This window comes from Ruditapes philippinarum, unplaced genomic scaffold, assembly GCF_026571515.1.
Source record: "Ruditapes philippinarum isolate M1 unplaced genomic scaffold, ASM2657151v2 ctg2012_1_1_1_1, whole genome shotgun sequence".
NCBI lineage: Eukaryota > Metazoa > Mollusca > Bivalvia > Venerida > Veneridae > Ruditapes > Ruditapes philippinarum.
This window is the reverse complement of record NW_026864155.1, coordinates 385,323-411,311: the sequence shown is the minus strand read 5'-3', so window position 1 is coordinate 411,311 and position 25,989 is coordinate 385,323. Positions and strand designations below refer to the sequence as shown.

The window sequence follows — 25,989 nt, the reverse complement described above, 5'->3', positions numbered from 1 at the left end:
TATTTAATGAGAGGATATGATTTATTTTACTGGTATTGTGGTGATAATATTAATAGTATGAGAAACTAAAAATCATGATATTTTCTCACGCTGCATTTTAACTGTTTTGAACGTTGAACATTGGTGGCAATTATTAATTATGACTTATTAATATGCTACGTGTACTTCTTTAGGTTATGACAAGCCTGCATGACTGTACATATATTATGTGTAATATGAATCAGGCTCACTGTACATGCACTTTTGTATGATCAAATCATATTGATAGTAAAACTGCTAAATATTACAATAAACAACTCAAAATTCATATTTATTAAGTTTAACTGATGATGTCTATGATTTGAATATCTGTTTATTATAATGATTGAAAAAAATAAAAGAAAAAACAACAAAAAAATTCAAATTCCAAGAAGGAAGTGTCCCTTTCAATACAAATTACAAATTTTGAGCTGCAAAAACTTCAAAGTTAAGAGAATTAAACTTAACCCTTATGGCCGTAACTGACTGGAATCAAAAGTGAATTAGTCTTAAAAGCCGCCAGTTTTATAGAGCCGCCAGCCTGCAATCTGGCCAGGCCCTATACAGTTATTACTGTTAATGATAGCTTAAATTTAGCTTTTTTCATTGAAATCCTACAAAATTTTTGAATGGAGTTTCATATTTAAAGCCCAGCAAATATGTAAACTCAGTAGGTATAGTGTTGTAAGTGAATGACAAGATGATAAGATCAAATAGAGTACAGCTATAGCGTCCAGGAAGTATTTTATGCACTCGGAACATATTGTCGTCATTACTTTCAAGTAGTCAATATAGAGATGTTTACAACAAATTAAAACCTCAAATTTGTGAATGTAGTATACTCTCAAGATTTGTAAAAGGAAATCTTTTTTTGAAAAAGCCTTATTACCATATAGTATCATTTTGTGTATTGGATTGTTCAGCTTCAACTTTGGACTCCAGTTAAAAGGGTTGTAAATAATCTTAACTCTTTAAAAGCCTGCTGGTGGCAACAGATTCTACTCATTCAACCAGTGCAGACCCAAGATCAGGTGGCACATCCATGCCATGCGCTGGTCACTATTCTGTCTGCAGTGCATAATTATATTGAACTTTGCCCTAAAATGATTAATGATTTTGTTCAGATTGAAAGATGAACAAAGCCATATAAGATATTTAATAACATAGTGAGGTTTAAAAGGATTTCAATGTCCAAATCATCTTTACTATTTTAATATTAGCAAATATACTCTGGTGACCAGGGCTATAAACTAGTCTCTAAGCCTTTGTTTGAGTAATATGTAACTCAATTTTTTTATGGTTTTATATCATAAATATGATGAAGATTTATCAAATTGAATATTGTAAGTTCAAACAAGTATTATTTGTAAAGATATTACCAGATTTACATATCATGTAAATAACGTTTTAGGGAGGTAATTAGAAATTTATTTTCGATACAGTCTAAGCCAAATATTTCAATAAGAAATGAATGCATATATTTTAATGATTACTTGTAATGCGTATAAATTAACATTTGAAGTGTATATTTAACATAATATTGAATGTTTGGAAATTGTTTTAGAAGAATAATTATATAGACATATATAAAATTTCAAAAAGGATCTTGATCTATAGATTTCTACACTGTCATAATTTTGTATTATTTTTTGTATTATGTAGGATAAAAATGTTTTGTATTATGTAAGATAAAAATGTCCAAATTTCACTTACAATTCTGAAAAGTACTTTAGATGTTGATATATTATAGAGTTAAAGTACTGCACAATAATTAACATTTCAAAGTTTAATTGATACTTCAGTTGTTGATAAGTCCACAAGTTTAACCAGCTGTAGTGAGTTATAAGAGTATTCATTGGTACGAAATGTATATACTGCATCTGCATATATACATTTAGATATACAATGATTTTTTATTTTAATGTGCAAAATATATTGTTATCAAATGCATGATTCTAAAAAATTTATTTAAGTCAATGAAAAGCATTATTTATTGGCAAATGAAAACATGAATCATAATTATTTCTCATTTGCTTTGAAATATAATAGAATAATATAAATAATGAATAGTTAAATTTTGTTGATCATGTCCATATGTGAACATTGTACGTGTCCTGTCCATATATGGCATGTACATGGTCTAGAAAATAACATCTTTAGTGTTTAAAGTGGCGTCCCTCCAGATTCTTGCTAAATTTAATGAAAATTTTGAACAAGTACTTATCAGTAAAATATTGTGAAGGGAACAAAGAAAGTAATTTCAACATACCAAATATTAGTTACAATCCACGTACATTACCAAATAGCTGTCAAAATATGCCAAAATAGTCCAAGTAGTAGAAATATGGGGATAAAAACTGCAAAATCAGACATTAATCTCACAAAACATCTAAATTATTACTTGAAGCCTGAATTTTTTGTACTTTTCTTTAGAACCCTAGTACATTTTATTCTAAATTGTATATTCTTGAAATATTTTGGCTCATCTGGAGGTATGCATGAATTTTTCGTACTTTTCTTAAAAACTGTAGTACATTTTATTTTAAATTTAATTTTCTTGAAATATTTTGGCTCAACTGGAGGTATGCAGCTTTAAATATGCTGTAAAAATGAGTTTCCTTTGCCAACATTATACATGTATGGCCACTGGTCATCATCTGTACCTCTGATAACATCAGTCAGACCAAATGGTATGTCTCTCAATTTTATTATGTTGATATAGAAATCCCTATTAGATTACAATGGACAGCTCTGAATTCGAAGCATGACTAGTCCATTATACAAATTTAGGTTTGTCAGGGTTAAAAATACATACTATCAGTGGTCCAGTTTTGGCAAAGGACGTGCTCCATCTCATTTAATGTTGTTGTTTTTTTGTAGAAAACTGGCAATTAATAAGAAAACGAGCTAAGCCAACCTATGGTTTGACACACATTAGTCACACATTGCATTATATTATCAACCAAAAATTCAAATGTCAGAAATATTTCAATGAAAACGCTGCATTGAAGAAACTGGAACTGGTCCTGTTTCCGGAACTGGTGACTTGACTTTATAACGTCTGAACAAAATTAATATAAAACTTCGTAGAAAATCTAATGATTGTACATGTAAGTAAATAAGCACAACGCTATACCCTAGCCAAAAGAATCTTATTTCATGACAATCTAAGAACATGTGCTCTCACATGAAACTTAAGTTCATTTGTAAAAATAACGTTTTAATCATGAAAGTATTATTTTGGCGATATCGTACATTTGAACAATTGTAAAGTAGGAAATGCTACTATATTTTACATTGAATAATGCATACATGTAAATATATTTTGACACAACTGGTCATTAAGTAATGATCCGACAGGCAGAATTTTCTTATAATACAATATTATTATACAAATGTAACATTATAGAGACATTTGGTTCATTTTATAACATAATATCATAAAATTGTGTGGTTATACATTGTTACAATATAAAAATATGAAAGAATAGCAGGTGAATGTGCTCAAAGCCAATCACATTTACAACATAAATTTCGGCCAATAAGAATGAGATATGTAAACAAATTGACCGATTATAATGCATATTTGGGGCATGATTGTTTGTTTATTTCATGTTTACATTCGTATTATTGCATTGTGGACAAATAAGCTAACTAATTTATGTCGTAACATGACAGTTGGTTTACAAGAAGACTTACGTTATGTGACAATATGATGCAGGTGACTCATAACAAAATGATTGGTTTTAGTTTGCGATAAATTATACGCGATAAGGATTGTTTGACCATGAATTCTACATGAAAGGCCGTATTGGTTTAATTTGACCATTAATTAAAACCAGGAAGCTAGGTGAAAACGTTGCGTATTTGTTTACCAGTAAATAGTACAAAAGTTGAGGGGAGGTTTTTAACCACACATAAAGAACAGAATACGATACGTGTCATCCTTCATATTCTTTTTATTGTTTTGAGTATGATTATCATTAATTACAATTGACCGTTAAAATGTCAATTGTTCATAGAATTAATGCCTTGTTTAATCACTGTAACATAATATTATACTCATTAGACAAAAATGTAACAATCTGACATGTTTACGAAATTTTGAAAAATGTGGCAAGAGCTAGGTAATTTGACCAGGTACTTGTTCACTATAGATGTTTACAGATTGCTAGTCTTAGATTATAAATGTTTGCAGACTCTGATGGTAACATTACAAAGACTGGTTTAAGTCAATGGTAGAATGATTTGACTTCAAACTACTTTAACCCATCATTATAAAAGGTTCAAATCTGGCTAGGGACTTGAGCTTCTTTTCATGTGAGGAAGCTGTCATGCTTACTGAACGTCAGTTGTTCTACTCGGGGTGCCCGTTTGTGCCAGAAATAATTATTGTAGGGGTACCTGAGGTCTTCCTCCACCAATTTAAAGCTGGAAATTCACTGTACCTCTACTGTGTTGATGCAATGTTAAACCTAACCAAAAATGGTTATGAAGACTGATATTAAAAGTTTAAAATTCAATGTATACTACACATGTAAATCTATGTTAAATTAGAAAATCTACACAATGTACGTGATCTTTATTGTTGAAACTTGAGAAGTATTACAAATGATGTAATATCTCAAAATATTTTCTCAAATGAGCCGCGTCATGACAAAACCAACATAGTGGGTTTGTGACCAGCATGGATCCAGATCCACGCAGTCTGATCAGGATCCATGCTGTTTGCTTACCAACTCTATTTCAAGTATAGAAACTAATAGCGAACAGCATGGATCCTGATCAGACTGTGAGGATGCGCAGGCTGGTCTGGATCCATGCTGGTGGCACACTATGTTGGTTTTACCATGACGCGGCTCAAATGATTATGTTTATGAATTCATACCTCAGTTGACACCGACAAAAAATAATAGTATCTGTATGAGAAACATGTTCCTTAGTGGTGAAATAAACACACCTAATGAGAAATCCATGTAAAGCGTAATGTACCATATTTTCTACCTACATTGTACCATAAACTGTAGATATAGTTTGGCTTGAAGGAAAATTTCAGTCCTATTAAAGGCCTCTTTTGATTAATACTGTCCAAGAGCAATAGAAATTATGAAGTGATAACTACATGCATTAATTGAAGTCATTTTAACACAAGTCATTTTATGGGAGGTTTTGGCCTATTAAAAAATTGTAAAATTGATGGAAAATGCTGTGAATTAAATAGTTATTATTGTTACAACATAACAAAGTTTTGTTTTTTTTATCACATAACAAAATTAAGAAGTCATTAAATTTTAACAATCATATAGTTGGAGATGTGAAAAATGATATGATATTCAACAAATAATTGATTGTATATTATGATATGATGCCAAATAATGTTTTGTCTAATGGCTCAATCTAGGCCAATGAGGTGGCTGAACTGTGCCCTGGTAAGTTCAATGTGGCTTACTGCCATGATCTGGAGTGATAACTCTCACCACCACCACCAGTCTTTGCTCAAATGTTGCACTATGTCGTCTGCTGTATAATTTTGATATTTTATTCATCATGTGATCATAATTCAAATTGGGACAAATCTGTTATATAAAAAATAGCAAAAATAGCAACAAAAAAAAAGAAAAAGAATTTAATTGGTATGTTAAGCTTTGAATGATAGCTCGTTAATTTATCATACTTCAGTATTGACATGGACAGGTGAGAATTTGATATATTACAGTCATAACTGTGTTATCTTCCCTTGTTTCATGTGTCATCAGCGATCTTATCTCAAATTGTGTCATCGTTTCTGATAAATAAGATCTTGACTTAAAAGCACTTGACCATAATTTATGTTTGTTTGGTTTATTTACCCTTGTCCTCCCGGAATAAACTATAATGGAAAAGATTATGCAGATATGAAGTACATTATACTGACTCCTAGGGACATAATATCAGGGATGGGGAAAGGGGGAGGTGAATTTGATATGTCCATTTGCTGAATTATTTATTTATCTTGCTTAGTTTTGATTGAATAGAAGAACAAAAAATCTACTTCTTATCATTTAACTGATACTTAATTCACAAGACTTAGAGGTCAATATACCTCGAAATCGAGTTAAACTTACAATGATGTTTTGCCCCATCTATAGCTTATAAAAACACTCTTATCTGGTGAATAAACAAAAAAGAATTGAATATATACTGTCGTAGGATGATAACTTGAGCCTTTGTTTACATAACAAAGACCAATAACAATGCGAAAAATAGGTTAGGCAGATCAATGCCACATCCTATAAAAATGAAAATAAAACTGCTTGTTATCATATGTATTGTTAGCGCAGTAGGTAAAGCAACCGTGTCAGTAATGTGTTTTACCCATACAAACAAAAGTTCGACTACTGGTAAGACATTGTTTTTTTTTACCTTAGAACAGTCACTGTTTTTTTTACCTTAGAACAGTCACTTGTTCAGAAAACAAGTTTGACCGGGTTTTTCATATACATAAATGATGAATATGAGATCAAATATTTTATAACACTGCGATCAAAAAATACAAAAAAAAATAGAATGAAAATAAAAAAAATAAATATATACTTTAATATATATTATAAGAAGAAAACAAAAAGGAAATCGAAAAATGATTAAATAATAATTATAGAAATAGTGTAAGGAGAAAAAACTGTGGTTATTAAATGGCACTAAGTTGGGTTCGAACCTATGAGTACAAAACACCAAAAGTTACAATTACTCCGATCTACCGGCAGAGCCTATATACCCCAACGAGTCTGTAAGAATAATGCTATATAGTATATGTAAGTGTTTACTTTTACGATATCGGATAATAATCCAGATAACCCTGTTTTTGGACTTTCCCATGTACCGTTAAGACCAAATTATCATCCTAGGACAGTATGTCAGTAACCGATAATCTATTTACACAGAGTTTAAGAAACCAAAATATGAATGTAATATCAACAAGATGAATGAATTATGAAATCAATGTGTACACATTTTCTCTACATATGATAAAATTGAAATGTACAGAAACACAAAATGCATGCCTTTTAACAATTAATTTTATCAGTTCCAATGGTTTATAATGTTTGTGAAATCAGTGTCATTCCATAGTATCAATAATAGTAAATAAAAAAAGCTACCACATCTCTGCATTGTCATGTTTGTAAGTTAAATGATTAAAGCATAATTATTATAACATTAGATGCATGTGAATAATGGCTGTAGATGATCTTCAAAATTTAATGTTTGCTCGCTTTTTAGGGGGCCTGGGGGGAGGCGGGGATGGGAGAGGTAAATTCGCGTTGCTTGTAATTTGTCATATACCAGTAATTACCATTTTTTCATAACTACTTATCCAGTATGATTTCTGAATCAATGGCAAGAGACAAAATTAATGACCATTAGATTCATTGTCCGAGATAAAATTTCACAAAGAAAATAAGCCACATCTTGGATCAAACTAGCGACCCCTTGTTTACTAACCTGATGCTCTTCCTATTGTACAGGAGGTACATTTGGCCTTCCATATAAAGCTTTAAAATAGTTTTCATTTGTTAATCAAGACAAAATTTATTACTTTCAGAGTCAGCTTATGGACATGTTTCCCGAGGAAGCTGGAGCGCTGGACCCATCCAAGAGGATCATACCATTTCTGCCGGGGAAGAAGTTCTTTGGGCGCAGCCATATCCGAGAGGTAGCAATCAAACGTATGGCACCAATAGCCGAATATTGTAAGGTATGGGTTATATAAAGTTTTTACACCCCCGCACAACAAAGTTGTAAGGGGGGTATACTGGAATCAGCGTGTCCGTGCGGCCGTCCGTCCGCACTCACAGGAGAGTAATTATGTGGCTAGAGGGACAATAGGTAACTGTTCTTTCTCTTTGATGTCATTCATTCCGTAATGCTTTTATATGGCTATTTTCTTTTGTGTGGCTAAAAAGAACAATAGAGAGAACAAAAGAGTAGCCACATAATTACTGTCCTGTGAGAACTTCCGTCCGGCTGTCCGTCGGTTTTTTCTTGTCCGCCCAATAACTTATGGATTAAGGCAAGGTAGTATAAATTGTGATACTTATTGTATCATCCATCCTGTATCATAATATGTATAGAATTGTATTGTGAGATTAGCATGTCATTACAAACATATTCCTTGAAGACATACTTAAGATACGGTATGGAATTCATACTTAAATGATATCATAATAATGATTTATCCTCCTATAACATGGATAAGGAACATGCATTTCATGTTTTGAATCACTTTTTGATTGTTTCCTCATTTCCTATGTTTCAGTCCATCGTAAGGCTACCAAGAAAGATCTCACAATGTAAAGATGTTATACAATTCTTCGAGCTGGAGCCCGATGATATAAATCCACCGACAGGGTACGTGTCAATGAATATTATTATGATAAAGTATTCCTGTTATCTTTGTACACTTCTGATAGTTTCTATTTTCTTTGTACACTTCTGATAGTTTCTATTTTCTTTGTACACTTTTGATAGTTAATACATAAGCTTATTGTAACACTCTCAAATCCGTTCCTAGAACAAACCAGTACTAAACAATGAGTGTAAAGTTTCTTCCTCACAAAAACAACAGCTTGCCCCTGATGGGGTTTGAACCCACGCAGCCAGCAATCCTTACATTACTAGTCTGACAGGTTGACACTTATCAATCTGTTAGTCTTGGCCTAATATGCCCACCTGTTATATAACTCACATCACTTTTCGGTAAAAGATATTATTAAGAATGAGTGCAGTTTGGAACATGAAATACTTACGAGTGACCTTCAAACCCATTTTTTAGGCTCGAGAACTATACCTCCTTGATATTTGTATCGGGATGTATTGCAGCACTTAAAAAATTAAGTGGTTGCAAGCGTACAAAGTCATTATTGCATTGTATTGTGGTTCAACACTTACTTTTCATAAACTGCTTAACAATGAAAGTATAGGAAATAATGTGTCACCATTATACATATTGAAGTTCGAGGATATTAAGCTATATGCTGCAGAATAATTTGATAAAATTCATGCTCAAGTACTAAGTAACTTTAACCTGGAGAATGATGATGTTGGAAGAAATAATCCTTGAAAGGGAGTGGTGAATCCTGGAAAGTTATATCTAAAACTCCATTTCAAAAAGGAAAGGGACATTTTCTTTATTAAATAAAAAAGAAAAAAAAAGATAATAGCTAAAATAGCCATACTCTGTAATATAACTTCTAAAAATTATTAATGAAATTTAATAAACTATAGTACTTATTGATTCAAACCCTTGATTTTTTAATGCACATCTTATTAAATTAACTTAATTTTAGGTGTAGACTTAAAGTTCTAAGTGATAGTTATAATTACAAGCATACAAGAAGGTCTGATTTCAAATTCAATAAAGTAGATATAATAGTAAAGTTAATTAAGGCAGGTAAATCTTGTTGAAAATCAAATAAATTCAGGTGCTTAGTAGCCTCCCTTGTCTATTTAATGATGTTTTTTTTCTTCAAATACATAAATATCAAATGTGGTATGAAAAAAAGACTTTGGGAAACATAAAAGCATCCAAAGTAAGCTTTAACTGTCAGCCTCATGAGTATGAAGAAAAATAGCTAAGTATAGCATCAAGTGACTTCAGTGATGTACCGGTAGTATAAAAACAACATTACTGATTGATAAACATGGCTTGTCATTAAATACTTGTCCTTTGTTTGCTAATTAATTTATATCAATAAGACAACAACAAAAAAACCTGAGATGTGGTTGACCCGACAGAAATGTTCTTGTCATTGACATAGGCTTGTTTCTTTTTTTCCCAATGTTGTTTTGTTTCTTTTTATTTGCTTTTTATTTTGTTTTTTTATTGCTCATATTGTTTGTTGGAAAAAAGTTATTATTGTACAAAATTTCTATAATTAAAAGATTCAACATAATTAGTTGGTTTTGTGGGCAGTTTTATACATGTATATTGTGTTTGTTGTACATTCTTTTTTATTGGAACTTGTATAATGAAGATGATGTTTAATTTAGGCAGTGATGTTTAATTTAGGCAATGCTGTTTAATTTAGGCAATGCTGTTTAATTTAGGCAATATTGTTTAATTTAGGAAATGCTGCTTAATTTAAGCAATGCTGGAAATGCTGTGTACTTTTATTAAGCCATTACACTGTTTAATTTTTCATGCCCTTTTGACTGCTAGCAGTAAGACCATCATATGATACGTTTTGTCTGGCACATCATGCAGTCTGACTGGGCTACAGGTTTTGCTTTCATATTCATGAAATTCTTGTAATTGCTTATGAACAGTCTAAAATTCAAAACAGGAAATGTGTCATTAAACAAATTTTGCATTATAAGAGGCTATCTATTGAGAAGTTTTAATGCTGTTAAACCCTTCAAGTGTATTACTTATATATCATATGACAGTATACGAGATGTTTGCTGATATTTTATTGTTGTTCATTATAAATTAAAAAGTTGTCTGAATTTTTATTCTGGGCATCTGACATATTTGAAATTATTGATAACCCCAAATCCCTACAACCCAATTCTAAATAAGCCCTCCTACATCCCCCCACAAAAACAAAATGTAATGTAACACTCATAATGCACATAATATTTTAATAAATTCAACCAAACAGAATAGGAAACAACAAAAAAAGCAAAACAAAAAATAGCTTTAATTATTATATAGGACTGGGGGGGGGGGGCATTAAATTGCAATGCAGAATCAATGATGATTACAGAATTATATGCCATCAATGAAAATAAAGATTCAGATCTATGGAGTAAGTTCCATGTAACTGATTTCTCACCCAGTATCAACTCTCCCGATCATGCAATTTAGTATTGATGTAACAGCAGCTGTATTTTCTTAAAGGGGGCGTCTGTGGCCGAGTGGTTAAGGTCGTTGGCTTCAAACCACTTGCCCCTCACCGCTGTGGGTTCGAATCCCGACAGGGACTTTGGATTCTTTCATGTGAGGAAGCTATCCAGCTAGCTTACGGAACGTCGGTGGTTCTACTCAGGTGCTCGTTCGTGCCTGAAATAATGCACGGAAGGGCACCTGAGGTCTTCCTCCACCAGTAAAGCTGGAACGTCGCAATATGACCTATACTGTGTCGATGTGACGTAAAACCATAACAAACAAACAACAATTTTCTCAAAGCAGCATGCCTCCAGATTAATGTAAAATTTCATGTAAATTTCAAAAGAGTTTAAAATTGTAAAATTAAAAGTTAATTTATACCAGCAAATAAGGTTATAAAATTAAGCTAGCATAAGGAAGTTTCAGACAGTGTGTAATATATAAATTGTGTCAAATATAATATATAAATTAAAGATTGCTAGTCGGATAGGGTCAAACTCGGTCAGCTACAAGAAGTTGTTTCCCTGAGCAAGAAACTTAACACTCATTGCTCAGTAACTTGTTGGATACAGGAACGGATCTGAGCTTATAGCTTCCTACATAATAGAACTAAAAATATATTCTGTATAAAATAAATAATTATGGAAAAAAATTAGGTCATACTTCAATAGTTAAGTTGTAGAAATTTATACTTCAGTCTTATAACATCACAGTCCATATAACCATATAACATGACAATTATGTTAACATTACAATCCATATAACATAATTCTTGTATAAAATCTGCTTGAAATGTAAATTTCTATACAAATACCTTTTCATTAATTAATTATTTTTCTAAAGTTTTTGTAAAATTTGTTTTCCCACTCTGGAGGCATGCTGCTTTAGTGTTGCCTGTTTTCACCATGCTTACAAAATTCCCAGTTATGTAATAACAGTTTTACTTATGTTTCTTCATTAACCTAATGAATAAAGCCTGCATGGTAAACCTATTAGTGTAAAGTGAAGTGAAGGGTGAAGAATTTTACATACTCAGATGGTATCACATCACTTTCAATCAATTTATAATGTAGTATGTGAGTGTGTGTTTTTTGTGTGCGAGTTTTACTAACTTCCGATTTGCAACTTCCTTGACTTTGACGGTCTAGGATATATAGTGTCAAATAAGGAAATGTATGATAAAGAGATTTTCGTAGAAAAATATAAGGATTTTCAAATTACATGTAATTAATTGATTGTCTTGATATTGATAATTATATTAATTTAAAGGGTAAACAATAGGAGAATGAACATTGTTTTTGAAGTTTTAAGGAAAAGAAACTGAATTTATAGTAAGGGGATTACAGTTATTAGAAATACTGTAATGTAAGGAATACTAAGGGATATTAAAGGGGAATAAAGTGTTTAGAATAAGAAATAGTAATGTTTAAGAATAAGAAATAGTAAAAGAGAATACAGTGTAAGGAATGAGTGATATTAAAAAGTGAATATACTTAATAATGAATAAATGGTATTAACATAGATTAAAATGTTAGGAATAAGAGATATTTAAAGAGAATACGATGTAAAGAATAAGGGATTTTAGAAGACAATACACTGAATTGAATAAGGGATGTTAATATAGAATACAGTGAAAGGAATAAGAGTTGTTAAAAGACAGTGCAATTAAAGGATAAGGGAATTAAAAGACAGTGTAAGGAATATAACATATTAAAGGAGAATGCACTGAAAGGAATTGGGGATAAAACATAAAGTGTATGGAATAAGGGATTATAGAGAGAAAACAGTATGGAATAAGCCAGGATATTAAAAGAGAATATTGGTTTGAATAAGAAATTTGGGATGTAGAAGGAGAAAACAGTATTGGAATTAAGCGTAACACATAATTGAATAAATTGAAAGAATATATAAAAGAAATCAAGAGATGTCACAACTTAGAAGAAGTATGAAGTCTGTAATGGGTGTTCTGCAAGGGAAATGTAGTCCAAAGTTGGAAAGGTATCATAGTCTAGCATCTATTTTAGAAATGATTGCATTACATAGATATTGATAATTGTTTACCATTAAGACAGCTGTGTAAAAACTGACATTTTGCATTAGCAATGACTTCAGTATAAACAAGCATCTGTGCTTTCAATGAATTTATTTTTGGCAGCTGTGTTGAAATTTGATTTGTTACTTGCATCTTAGATATAAATGTAGGATTTGGTTTATTTAAACTAACATTTGTATTGCCATTGGATATATTACTGGAATCTATGTTGACATTTGATTTACATGTATTATTGGAATCTGTGTCATAAGCATGGCATCTGTGTTGGAATTGGCTTTGTTAGTTGTTACTCACCAGACATCTTTGTTGTCATTTGATTTATTAGGTTCTGACATCTGTGTTGGCATTGAATTTGATGCTGGCATCTTATCACTAGTTGGCAGTGACTATTAAGCATGTGTTGGCTATAGATTTGTTACTGGTATCTGTGTTGGCATTTGATTTGCTACTGGCATATGTGTTGGCATTGGCTTTGTTACTGGTATTTGTGTTGGCAATAGATTTGTTACTGGCATCTGTGTTGGCATTGGCTTTGTTACTGGTATCTGTGTTGGCATTCAAATTACTACTGGCATCTGTGTTGGCCTTGACTTTGTTACTGGCATCTGTGTTGGTATTGGACTGATTGTTGGTATTATTGTGTTGACATTGACTTGAACTCTATTGTGCTTGATTTTTAGACTGAAAGTTGATGTTAGTATTTGCTTGATAGATAGTATTTGCGTTGGCATTGGTTTGAATTTGCTTGATTTCTAGTTTCTGTATTGGTAATGATTTGATTGATAGTATCCATGTTACAGTTCTGGTAAACTCTAGTTTTGGTGTTGGCTATTTCTTGAATAATTCAAATATTTAATCATAGCAGTATCAGACATTTCTGTGCTGAATAATTTCTACTTCCACAGGATGAGTCATTGAAATGTATTTAACTTGAACATCTTGTCATAATTATCTTGTTTTCAAGAGATAATTACTTATGATTAAAGTAAAGCACAATTGATGCACTGCACAGATGGAGTGCACTTTATGTAATGTTTTGTTGATAAAATGAGCAATTTTGTGGTTATATAATTTTATATATATATTGTTGGTATATTGATTTCAATCAGGAAATAAGGTGGGGATAAATGGTTTGTGGTTTAGTTGTCAGCCTCTCAGCCATAAGGTTTTAGGTTTAAACCCTTACTGGGTGATTTATAAAATTTATATTAAATTTCTTCGCATTAATGGCCCAGACATTGCTTTTGTTTTTAGTTCTCAAAAGCTTCATATTGCTGGTGTCCTGTTATAGTTTTCTAAAGTTTACTCATTAGTCTATGCTTGAGCCATCTGTGGCATCTGAAGCTTTTTGGCATAAGTACAGTTATGACGAGTTAGTATTGTTACAAGTATGGAAGTAAAAATTCTTCTTTGTTTCCATTCTGCTACTTTAATGACAAATAATTTCACATTCAACGCTACTTTCTTCAGGTGATAAGCATCTTAAATGTTCTAAAACCATTATGCCATTAAACTGTTGTTTATACTCTTTCTTAAAAATGAAAAATTTATTTGTTTTTTGAGGCATTAAATTGAGGCATTATATGCCTTTAAAGTTATAATAAATACTAGCTAATGTGGTAACATATAAGTACTTGTTTATTGCTCCGTAACGTAAAATTTGAAGTAGTTAAAATTTAAAGTAGTTAAAAGCAGTTACAAGTAGTTTAAGTGGCTTTGAAAAAATTGAAAAGTTCATTTAAAGTATTTAAAAAAGCATGTTAGGATACAAATGTAGAGTCGCTCATTCAACATTTTAGATTTATAAATAAGAGCATGAAGTTAGAGCATGCATAAAATGAACAATGCTGCTGTACAAAATATATATTTTAGTATTGAAATTACCGTGTAAGTATGTAGTTTATATCTTGATAATTAAACTGTTACACTTAATAAACTTTACGTTAACAATTTACTGAACGATTAACCAGATAATTAACCGTAAGTCTAAGAATTTAAGAGTAAAGCTGCTGTAATTTTATTAAATTTTTAAAGTTATATGCTTCAAATAACAATTAACATGCCGTTGTTTTTTTTTCATGCAATGAACCTTTAACTTTATGATCTCCATTCTGTTTGTTTTGTACAATGTAGTTGAATGGAATGGTTTACAAAGTTGGCTGCTAGAAAGGTTTGAATCCTTTTCAGCAAGTGAAACTTATGAACAAAGGCCAATCTTGTATCATAGACAAACTATGAAGGGACGTCCGTGGCCGAGTGTTTAAGGTAGTTGACTTCAAACCACTTGCCCCTCACTGCTGTGGGTTCGAATCCCAACAGGGACTTTGGATTCTTTCATGTGAGGAAGCTATCCAGCTAGCTTACAGAACGTCAGTGGTTCTACTCAGGTGCCCGTTCATGCCTGAAACAATGCACGGAAGAGCACCTGAGGTCTTTCTCCACCAGTAAAGCTGGAACGTCGCGATATGACCTATACTGTGTCGATGTGATGTAAAACCCAAAAACAAACTATGAACTTTTATAATTGACAAGTGACCTTTGTATCCTTTATTGGGATGTCAGTTTGTTTAATATGATCTTTGATCAGTTTTGAGAGATTTTCAAATAAAGCAGTTACTTAGGCAATAGTAATAATAATAGTAATTTTATTTTGTCAAGAAGATTGCAAAAAGAACATAATTTATAGAATATTGCACAAAACATCTTTGACTTTGTAACTCATGTTAACACAGGTTTAACTCACAGGTGAATGTCGCGTGGCCATGACTTACACTATACCCCCGTTCCCCCTCTACAACCCAAAACCCTTAAACATCATCCAAACATCATAAGTATTGACAAATAAATTTTATGAAAAAAATATTTAGTCATAAAATTTTTTTTTTTCATAAAATTTATTTAATGTTTGGATGATGTTTTAGGGTTTTGGGTTGTAGAGGGGCAATGGGGGTATAGTGTAAGTCATGGCCAAGCAACATTCACCTTAATGGTTTAACTGTACTAATTGTTGAAAGCAGGAAAATTAGAAGTCTATATTTATTTTACAGTTTTTTTCCCCCCATGCTTTTTGTAGTTATATTTATGATACTGCGCAGTAAAAGTTAAATCACAAATTAACATTTGAAAATTGCCATGTTAACAATTTAGTTAATAGTTTAAATACTATACATCTGTACCAATAACTCATGGTCCAATTACACTTACCTCAAACACTAAACCTTGAGCTAAGAGCACTTCCTGTTTGAGTGTTATAAGCTGTTTGTAACCTCTTTACATAAGCTATTTTAATAGACATGCTAATGAGCAATTTAAAAAAAAAATCTAACAAAGAAAACTAAGAAAATTTTTTAGAGATCTATGACTTAGACAGATGTCCACATCAAAATGATAACTAACTAACTGAGCACTGTGTAGAAACGGAATCTGACTGTATCATTTATTAGGAGTCTATGAAATTCAGTGTGTAATGGTTATTATGATTACCTTTTACTTTCAATCACTGTATCATTTATTGCGAGCTGATATAATTGAACTCGAATAAATTTTTTGCGATCACAGGATATAGCTAAGTTTCTTCAAAACATCTCAGGTATAGAGACTTATCAAGGTTTCAGATGTATCACTTTGTTTCCAGATTTTTATACTGCACAACAGCAGGTGTCAAGTGCTGTGTGGCAGCTGTAAAAAGTTGCCCCATACTTCACTTCAGTGTTGTTTCTTTCGGGATCATTGATGCCAGCACTATTGAGTGTTGAGAATTGAGTACTGCTCAAGCCGGTGCTAGTGGGCATGAGGGATGTTGCACTTATTCAGTATTCCTTATGTACAGGCTCATTCAAACCAAGTCTGCATTTTTCATGTAATTTTGTTAAGATTAATGCTTTTGAGGGATCACTTTGTTTCCAGATTTTGATCAAACTGTACAGACGTGCAAACGGCTGCAAGATACTGTTTGCATAAACAAGTCGATGTCGCCACTTGCACCTCAATGGTTAAGTGATGTCTACTCACGTTATACGGAAAATCGTAATAGTGTCAAAATAAGATTTTTTGTATGATTTATTGCTGGTAAATTAATCAAGTTTTTGGTATGTGGTTAGAACATATATGTATATAAGTATATGAACATATTGATTAATTATTGCTTTTTATTAGACATTTTAATTAATGTTTTGTAGGTTCTGCAAAAAATGACTTTGTCAGTTGATTTGAGGCTATGTTATGTACTAATGAAGGAAAGAAAACATGTAAAAAACTGTGAGTTTTACTTGCAGTGTACGTGACTTGATTTTTGTCTTTAGGTCATGGTCAAAATTAATAAATGGAATTAAAATGTTAGTTTAGGGAAAAAATTATATTGCCTTTGTTTTGAATATTGTTATTTACTGTATGTTTTAAGTTTCTTTATCATTAAAATATATAGAAGCCTACCTACCTTTAAAACTTGCATCTATTTTGCATAGCTGTTTGTTTGCGAAACCTTTAATAATTTCCACGTCACTTAAGATTGTAATGATTCAAATTTAGAAATAAGATGTTTTTTGTGGAGATGTTTGTTCTTTGTGGAGATTGTTTGTTCTTTGTGGAGATGTTTTTTTGTGGAGATTGTTTTTTGTTGAGATGGTTTAGTGGAGATTGGTTTTTTGTAGAGATGGTTTTTTGTGGAGATGTTTTGTGGAGTTTGTTTTTTGTGGAGTTTTTTTTGTGGATATTGTTTATTTTGTGGAAATTGTTTTTTCGTGGAGATTGTCTTTTGTGGAGATGGTTTTTATGGAAATTTGTTTTTTGTGGAGATTGTTTATGTGAAGATTGTTTTTTGTGGAATTATTTTTTTGTGGAGTTGTTTTTTTGTGAAGACTTTTTTTTGTGGAGATTGTTTTTTTTGGAGATTGTTTTTTTGTGGAGTTGCTTTTTTGTGAAGTTGCTTTTTTAAGAAGATTGTTTTTTGTTTTTTTGAAAATTGCATTTAATGCTGGTTTTAGGTTAGCTGCAAGTTTAAGGTAGTCACTTCATTAAAATGTATTTAGTAATGCTGGGATTATTAGCACTGATTCAAATAAAGTTTGGATGACATTAAACCAATTTTAACAGTCACTGAAAATTATAGTAAAATAATTATTGTAAACATAATAAAGTAGTTAAGTTAAAAAAAAATTCGAATGTACAGATCTGTTAACACTATGTTAAATGCCAAAACCCAAAAAAAACCCACCAAAAAAGCCTGCATTATATAAAAGTATTAGTATGGACAAAAAATCTATAGGCTTTTAAGTCTACAAACATCATAAATCTACAGAATTTATGAGGATATCTACAGTTTGGGATTCATAAATCTTTACACATGTAGTTTATTTATCTACAGCATTGCCATTAGATTCACAATTTTCATGAATTTACAGAGATCCATATATCTATAAAGTTAAAAAAATTGTTATTTTACAGGATCCATAAATCTATAGGATATACTGAAAAGCTTGGTTAATTTCTTGAGAGAGAAAATATTCATAGCAGTAAAAAAAAAAGATACTTAAAAAATTTCAAATGCAAAATTCGAACCTCTCATATCCATTTGGATTCATCTTACCCCTGGATGACTTCCTGCTATTTTTAGTTACATGTACTAGAAAAAGTGGGAAACAAACCAAGTCTTTCAAAATTTAGAATTTTCAAAGGGTTTTGAATCCCTTACATTAAAATATTATTATCAGAAAAAAACATATTACTTGATATTATCTCATATTTAAAAGAAAAAAACATTTTAACTTGCTCTCTTCTGAAAAAAGTTGTATTAAAACTTCCTTGTTTGAAAGTGATTATAAAATATTCTGCTTTAAATTAAAATTGTAGGTAGGTCATAAATTTTGGTGTTATATTTTACCATGTTATTCATGCTTGTTAATGTTGACACACAACAAAATGACGGTTGATTGCAAAACTGTTGTATAGTCCTTCTTTATTTCATATAAGTTACTGCAGTTTTGCAGTCAACCCCCAACTTGTTTCAAACATATACTATCATTTTAAATACAAATGTTTTTGGTTGAGCTTTTTAAAGTTCCTCTATGCTTTCCACTGATATTGTATATCATGGAAGGAAAAACAATAGAGAAAAAAAGGCTGATTTGGAAACTTCTTTTGATGCATATGTTATCATTTTATTCACAAATGTTTTTTTTATACATCACACTTTCTACTGATATTTTACGGAAGGAAACAATATGGAGGAAAAAAAGATAAATTATACGGCATTTATAATGTCAAACTAAGGAACTAACAAATCAAGTTTTTCCTGACAGTGACAACACAAAACACTTGTTAAATAGAAAAACTGCATCAAGTTCATGATGGTTGTGTCAACATAAGTGGAAGTTTATTCAAGGAAATTAAATGTTTTAATCAAACACTTAGATTAATGTGTTCGGATTTTTTTTTATTATCAGTTTCTGTTTCAAATGAAAGTGGACTAAATGTATAGTGTTTGGGCTCATTACTATGCTTTGTTTCATAGGAGGAAGGCCTCGGTGAAGGCGAAGAAGATTTCACAGCCGAAACCCCTCGAGGTGTATGTTGCAGTGTCGGACTATAAGAAACAAGAGAAAGGGGAGGTCACTCTTAAAGCTGGCATGCTTGTCGAGGTAGTAGAGAAGACAGAAACGGGTGAATATAATTATCATATTTATATAGATTCTACTTTTCCAAAAAAAAAAGAGAGGATTTTATAACAAAACTGTAACATATAAAAGATAGAATTTTGTGGTTAAGAACAAAGGATTTTTTTATACCGGTGCAGATAAATTTTACAATGGAATGTTTTGCATAAACATTTTTGTTGAATCTTCAAATCAGGCCTGTTATTATTAAAACATGATAATAGATGTTATGCAGAACTTCGTAGGGTTTGACTTTCCCCATCTGGACAATGTTGTATTGTTATAGCTTTACAATGCACTACCAATCACAATAGAGTTACCAATTATTATCAATTTATCTACTGAGTTGTAACTTTAAATTTTGTATATACCATGATGATGGGATAAGATGGGAAAAACCTACTTTTGACAATTTCCAGAATATCTCTTTTGCAAAGTTAAAATATTTGTTCAAAGCTTTACCTTTTAATACCATGACCACTTATTGGTTGTAATAAGTTTATAGAGAATAACTTTGTTTTTAATACTGTTTGCATTGATTTTGATATATAATTAAAAAGGAATTCACAGGGGACCCAGTATAGAACAATTCTGATGTCTGGTTTCCTATCATGTTTTACAGGTTGGTGGTTTGTTAATGTAGAGGATGAGCAAGGCTGGGTACCAAGCACTTGCCTAGAGAGAGAAGATGGTTTGAAGGAGGATTCCACTGTAAAATTTGCCCCAGGAGAAGGTTAGTACATTTAATTATTAAAATACTGTACTTATAGGTAATACTTTAATTACCCAAATGCTCAAAATGACCAGAATAGCTTAATAGTCGAAATATGCTTATAATTTAACCATTTAAATAGCCAAACTTTTTGACAATCATAAAATTTTAATTACCTAAATTCCCTTATAAAAATATAAAAGTAACACTTTAATTACCAAATATCCTGATTCCTTGATTAGTTTAACAACCAAATACACTAAATACACTTAATTAAATAACCAAAACACTCAAATTACCAGAACTCTTTTATTACCAAAACTACTCTAGTGATTGTACATGTAGCACAAAAAACCAAAACAATCTTAAACAAACAAAAAGCTTGAAAAGTAATCAAACCTTCTGATAATAATATTCTGATGATAAAGTAATTATTGAAAATCACTGAATATTCTTGGAATATCACTGAATATTCTTGGAATATCACTGAATATTTTTGGACTATCACTGAATATTCATGGTATATCACTGAATATTCATGGATTATCACTGAATATTCATGGTTTATCACTGAATATTCATGGTATATCACTGAATATTCATGATATAAGTGTTCTCCATACATCCACAGAAATTATTCGCTTCAAACTTTGCACATGTATTTTGGGTCATAATTATAGGTATCTGACCAAAACCTAGGTTTTATCTTAGATTTCCCCCCCCCCCACTTAGGGAGGAGGGAGGATATGTCCCTAATTAGAGAGAGGGTGGATATAGATTTGCCCTTGTAAATCTGTCCTGCTGTCAGTCCGTAAACCTGACAAAACAGTGAAATATTGGATCACCTTTCTAGTAAATCAATGACCGAATGAATGAATTAATAAATTTTTGCATGGCTCAAGTTGTTTAACTATCAAATACCGATTCTTAGTCCAGTATGCTTTTCTTTGACCATTCATGTTTGTTAGGGATATAGATAAATTGAGCTGTTTTGGATTTTGTCGAAGTTTGAAAAGTGAAATCAACTTCTGTGTTATGTAAAGAAGATAATTATTGTTTCCATTAAGTTAATTGTTTCCCAAAGAATGTCATTGAAGGGTTAAATGGACAAAATGTCAGTTTTTATGAATTTTGGTAATTATTAATTTCGTTTGCTTCTTTAGAGTATGATTGAGCAATGATGATTATATTTTCAGAGGAACAGTATTTGTGTACGGAGGAATTTAGAGCGGAAGGTGAAGATGAAATATCCATGGAAAGAGGAGCAGTTGTTGATGTGATAGAGAAGAATCTGGAAGGCTGGTGGCTTGTAAGGTAGATTGATTTTTTGTTGTTGTTTTTTTTTTCAACTTATTTATTTTCAACATGGCAACTTTCAATCTTCATAATTGGTAGAGTATGTCAATCTCCCCCTCCAAAATCTAGCTCTTGAGTAGGACTTCAGATGACTGTCAGTAAGGTTACTGGATACTTATACTTGTCTTGTAATATAATGTCATGATGGGATTTGAATCAACAGTTTATAAGAATTTACTGACAGACTTTTTGATTGTAAAAATGAAAATGTAAAGCTTATTTTGCAGAGCGTTGCATTTTTGTAGGCTTTGAGTACTGAGTATGTGGTAATTCTGGGAATTAAATCCAGGGTTAAATTAATTTGAAATTATAAAAATAGTTGAACAATTAAAAATTAAGTTAATTTATCAGAATTGATGCACTGTGGGATTTGGATATTGCCTTCATTTTCTGAGGTCATAGTTGTCAATAGAGGACAAGGAAGTTTTACTGACAGATACAAGTGTTGTGAACTAATAAGGATAATTGGGAAGTCGGGAAATGTTGGGTTTTTTTTCCCGAGCTAATCCAAGGATACAAAAAAAAAAACTTACAGATACAGCTTGGTAAATATATTGGTATTTATCGCATCACGCTGCTCACTCTTTTGAAAATGGTAGTGCACTGTGAAGCTTTAATGATTAAAGTTTGTATGAACCTGTAGATTAGGTGGTAAAAAGCTATATTTCCTGATTTCCCTATATTATTTAGTTCCCTATAACATCTAGTTCCCTATAACATCTATTAGCATCTAATGCATCACCTTAGTGCAGTAATAGGTTAACTCGCATTAAATTATCTAAGAATTTTACCCATTACTGCCCTAAGTAAACAAATGTTATTTATACATTCAGGTACAATGGGCAAGAAGGCTATGTCCCTGCAACATTCCTGCTGAAAACTGAGTCAGTGAAAGTTGTCAAGAAAAATAAACACAATAAAGAGAAAAATGACAAAGTGAAAAATGACCGATTAAGAATTGATACAGTGAAAAATGAAGAGCCAATGAATAACAGGATGACAAGTGGACCGGAGATTGTTAAATCTTTAATGGATATCAGTGATTTGCTCAAGGTTTGTTTTGTATAAAAGATAGAGTTCCTAATTTTTACAATATTTACCTCCCTTGCCAAATGTGGTGGTAATTTTGGTCTATATTCTATATAATAAAATTGACAAAATATGGGAAAACCTTTCAAAATGGCAGACAAGGGAGGTAAAAATTGCTGCTAGTATATGAAAACCAAATTTTTATGGACCAGGTGGAAGCATGTTGTTTTTGTCCTACCTATTTTGACTCTGTTGGAATATTTTCTGTTCATTTTGATGCATTGTTAATATTGACAATAACAGTTACAAATTTTATTAACTAATTTAGCAAAAAGGATTTCATATTCTGTTCAGTGTCCTGTTAAGAGAATTGTTCTTTCAATAAAGTACATTTTTTTTGCTCATTAAAAAAAGAGTACATAGTTTATATATACATATAAACCTCATTTTGTTTTCTCAAAAAATGAAGAAAAAAAATGAAGTTAAAAACAAAAACCTCTACTTACTTAAGTCCATCTTTTTACTGCTTTTACTAGAAAAGTGTAAAGTTTGTATGTCCTATAGCCTTGTTTATTGCAATCAAAGAATTCATTTAGAAATCTATATCTACAGGAAGATTCCGAGACACCTTCCACTCTAGTTACACAGCCTTCGGTTTCACAAGTTGAGAGTGACGATGATATATTCGATGATGACGACGACGATGATTACATCGTGCCACAAGAAGAAGAAAATATCTACAGCGTTCAGGAACTGAGTAAGATTCTCCGAGAAGACAAGAAAGGATGCGCGGAAACTAATAAAGTATATGAAAGTATACAGAATATGAAATCCCGATCGTTAAAGAGATACGGATCTACCCGGCCTCCTCCGAGACCTTCAATAAAGGTCAGACATTGATTCATGATATCGTCTTGCTTTTTTGCAATTTACCAATCTTTTTTAACCACATAACTGTAAGTGTAAGGATTGCGGGTTTGAGCCCTTTTTGAGGTCACAACCACATGTTCTCATTTGACACCAGTACTGGTTCGTTCCAGGACGCAGACTTGAATGTTGTTCAAACAAGCTCTAAGCGTTCATCATGATCAAGCTAATATAGACAAGCTTCAAGCTGTCATCACGACGATAAGTCTAAAATAAAAATGTTGAACTCTTAGCCTGGTAAGGGGAGAAGATTCTACCCATGCAACCAGTGCAAGTTCTGCCATCTGACCATGACCTGCACTGAATAATGATGAAAGGGTTTTCTCAAGATTGAAAAGTGGACTAAGTCATGTATGGTATTTGTTGAATGGAAGCTAAGTAATATCTAAAGATTTTTTTTTAGATTCTTGGTATTGATAAGTAATATATTTATTATATATATTTTGATTGTCTATTAAGTATATCTTTCATATATAATTTTGATAGTCTGTTTAGTTATAAGGATAATTTATCATGCTTTTTACACTGACATAATTATTTAATCACATTGTTAAGTTTTTTACATGTGTAAAACATGATTATTTATACAACACAATAATTTTCACAATAGCTCTTAAATGACTTATTTAGATGAGTCATAACATGAAATCCTTTTATACAAATTTCTTTTTCAAGTGCTTTCATGTCATAAACCTGTGACTTATAATAATGTACTATATCCTGGCAAAGGGTTCACACAGTACTTTAAGATCAGGATCAAAATTTATATATTTAACTTAAGGAATTTCACCTTTGTGTTATATCCTGAGTGTACTTAAGTTACATTAATATATATAATAATGTTAATATAGAATTCACAGTACGTTCCCCGCCCCCTAATTAAACCCCCCCCCCTTACACACACACACACACCCAATTTCAAACATTTGTATAATCTTGATATGCTCTTCAAAGAAGTTATTTGTAAAATCTTTCAAATAGAATTATTATAACTTAAAAAGCTTAAACTTATGTTTACAATTTTTTGTGTTTCAGCCAAGTCCGCTAGGTTTTAATACACCAACCACCAAGAAACCTCCACTAGTACATTCTGAGTCATTCTGTACAGATTACGTAACCATAGCAGCATTTTCTGATGTTGTTGGGGACGGTATCAGTTTCCAGGAAGGACAAATTGTCAAGGTATGTGTCATGAATAGGCTTACTCCAGAATTACGTATATTTTGGGTTTTTCCCAGCTAATCCTGCGGTACAAACAAACTTCATAATTACAGCTTCGAAAATAAGGGCAAAAGATTGGCATAGGGAAGCTATAACAGTAAAAGTTTGTTTGTACTGGGGGATTAGCTTTAAAAAACCCACATTTGCCTAGTTCCAGATAACATCTATTGCAATCATTATTTTTGTAGACGATTAGCTATGCTCAAGTCAGAAAAAGAAATAAATGTTCTGTTCTGTCCTGTCCTGTTCATGAATTATTTTACTAGATTATTGAGCTATGTTAATCTCTCTTGTTATCATAGTTCTGAGTCAATCACAAGCTGTATGTAAGCACTTATATGAGTAGTCTGCCTATGGCAATGTGATTCTACCCATCCGACCAGTACTTACCAAGATTTTAGTTAAAGTGTTAAGTTAAATGAACAGAATGTACCTTATCAATGGCAATGGTCTAGGCAAACAATTAAAAAATTAATAACAATTGTTTATTTAACAGAGTGATACTAATTTAATAATTAATAATAAGTAGACTGAGCAGCATTGAAATGTGAACTGTTCTATACATTAGATTAACTTTCCTTAAAGTGGTTTGGTCTACAATGGACATATGTTTTTCATAAGTACATTATTTCAAATATTGATAAAAACAATAAATTGTATCATTTTGATATTCTTATAAAAATATAACCTTTGAAAAAAATGGTTATGTATAATGTTATAAAGTTCTAAGTGATTTAGTGATGAATAATAATATTTTGCTCTAGAACATTTTATTAACTGTAATATAAATATATGTTATTTCTGATAAAGAATCTTGCACTTCCCAACAACATCAATATATAATTCTTTCGTGGTTTGTGGTTATATCTTATACTAAATACTTTCAACTTAATTATTTATTGTATTACAGACTTTCCGTATAAGACCTATTCACTTTAATGGCCCAACCACATATTATAAGTATATTTGTTGTTATTGTAGGTACTAGAGAAGAACGAGAATGGCTGGTGGTATATAGAGATAGATGAGAAGGAAGGCTGGGCACCAGCTGCTTATATAGAACGAGCGGAACCAGCTGCTAACAGTGTACTTCCTGTTGTCAACAAGGCCAGGATGTCTTCACCTTTAGCTGGCAATGTAAGGAATGATTTATTGATAA

At 31.5% G+C, this 25,989-nt stretch overlaps 1 protein-coding gene across 4 annotated transcripts in view; it reads left to right on the top strand.

Annotated features, from left to right (window-relative positions):
- Window positions 1-25,989, top strand: part of LOC132724615 (SH3 and PX domain-containing protein 2A-like) — a 36,902-nt gene that overhangs the window by 7,612 nt on the left and 3,301 nt on the right. For 3 of the 4 annotated variants that reach the window (XM_060709547.1, XM_060709545.1, XM_060709548.1), the window contains 9 exons: window positions 7,598-7,750; window positions 8,312-8,403; window positions 19,444-19,592; window positions 20,208-20,318; window positions 21,494-21,611; window positions 22,487-22,706; window positions 23,295-23,570; window positions 24,645-24,791; window positions 25,812-25,967. In XM_060709547.1, coding sequence (XP_060565530.1) covers window positions 7,598-7,750; window positions 8,312-8,403; window positions 19,444-19,592; window positions 20,208-20,318; window positions 21,494-21,611; window positions 22,487-22,706; window positions 23,295-23,570; window positions 24,645-24,791; window positions 25,812-25,967 — 1,422 coding nt within the window. Of the gene's footprint in view, window positions 1-7,597; window positions 7,751-8,311; window positions 8,404-12,112; window positions 12,881-19,443; window positions 19,593-20,207; window positions 20,319-21,493; window positions 21,612-22,486; window positions 22,707-23,294; window positions 23,571-24,644; window positions 24,792-25,811; window positions 25,968-25,989 lie in introns of those variants that run through there. The other variant, XM_060709549.1, reaches the window with a different exon arrangement.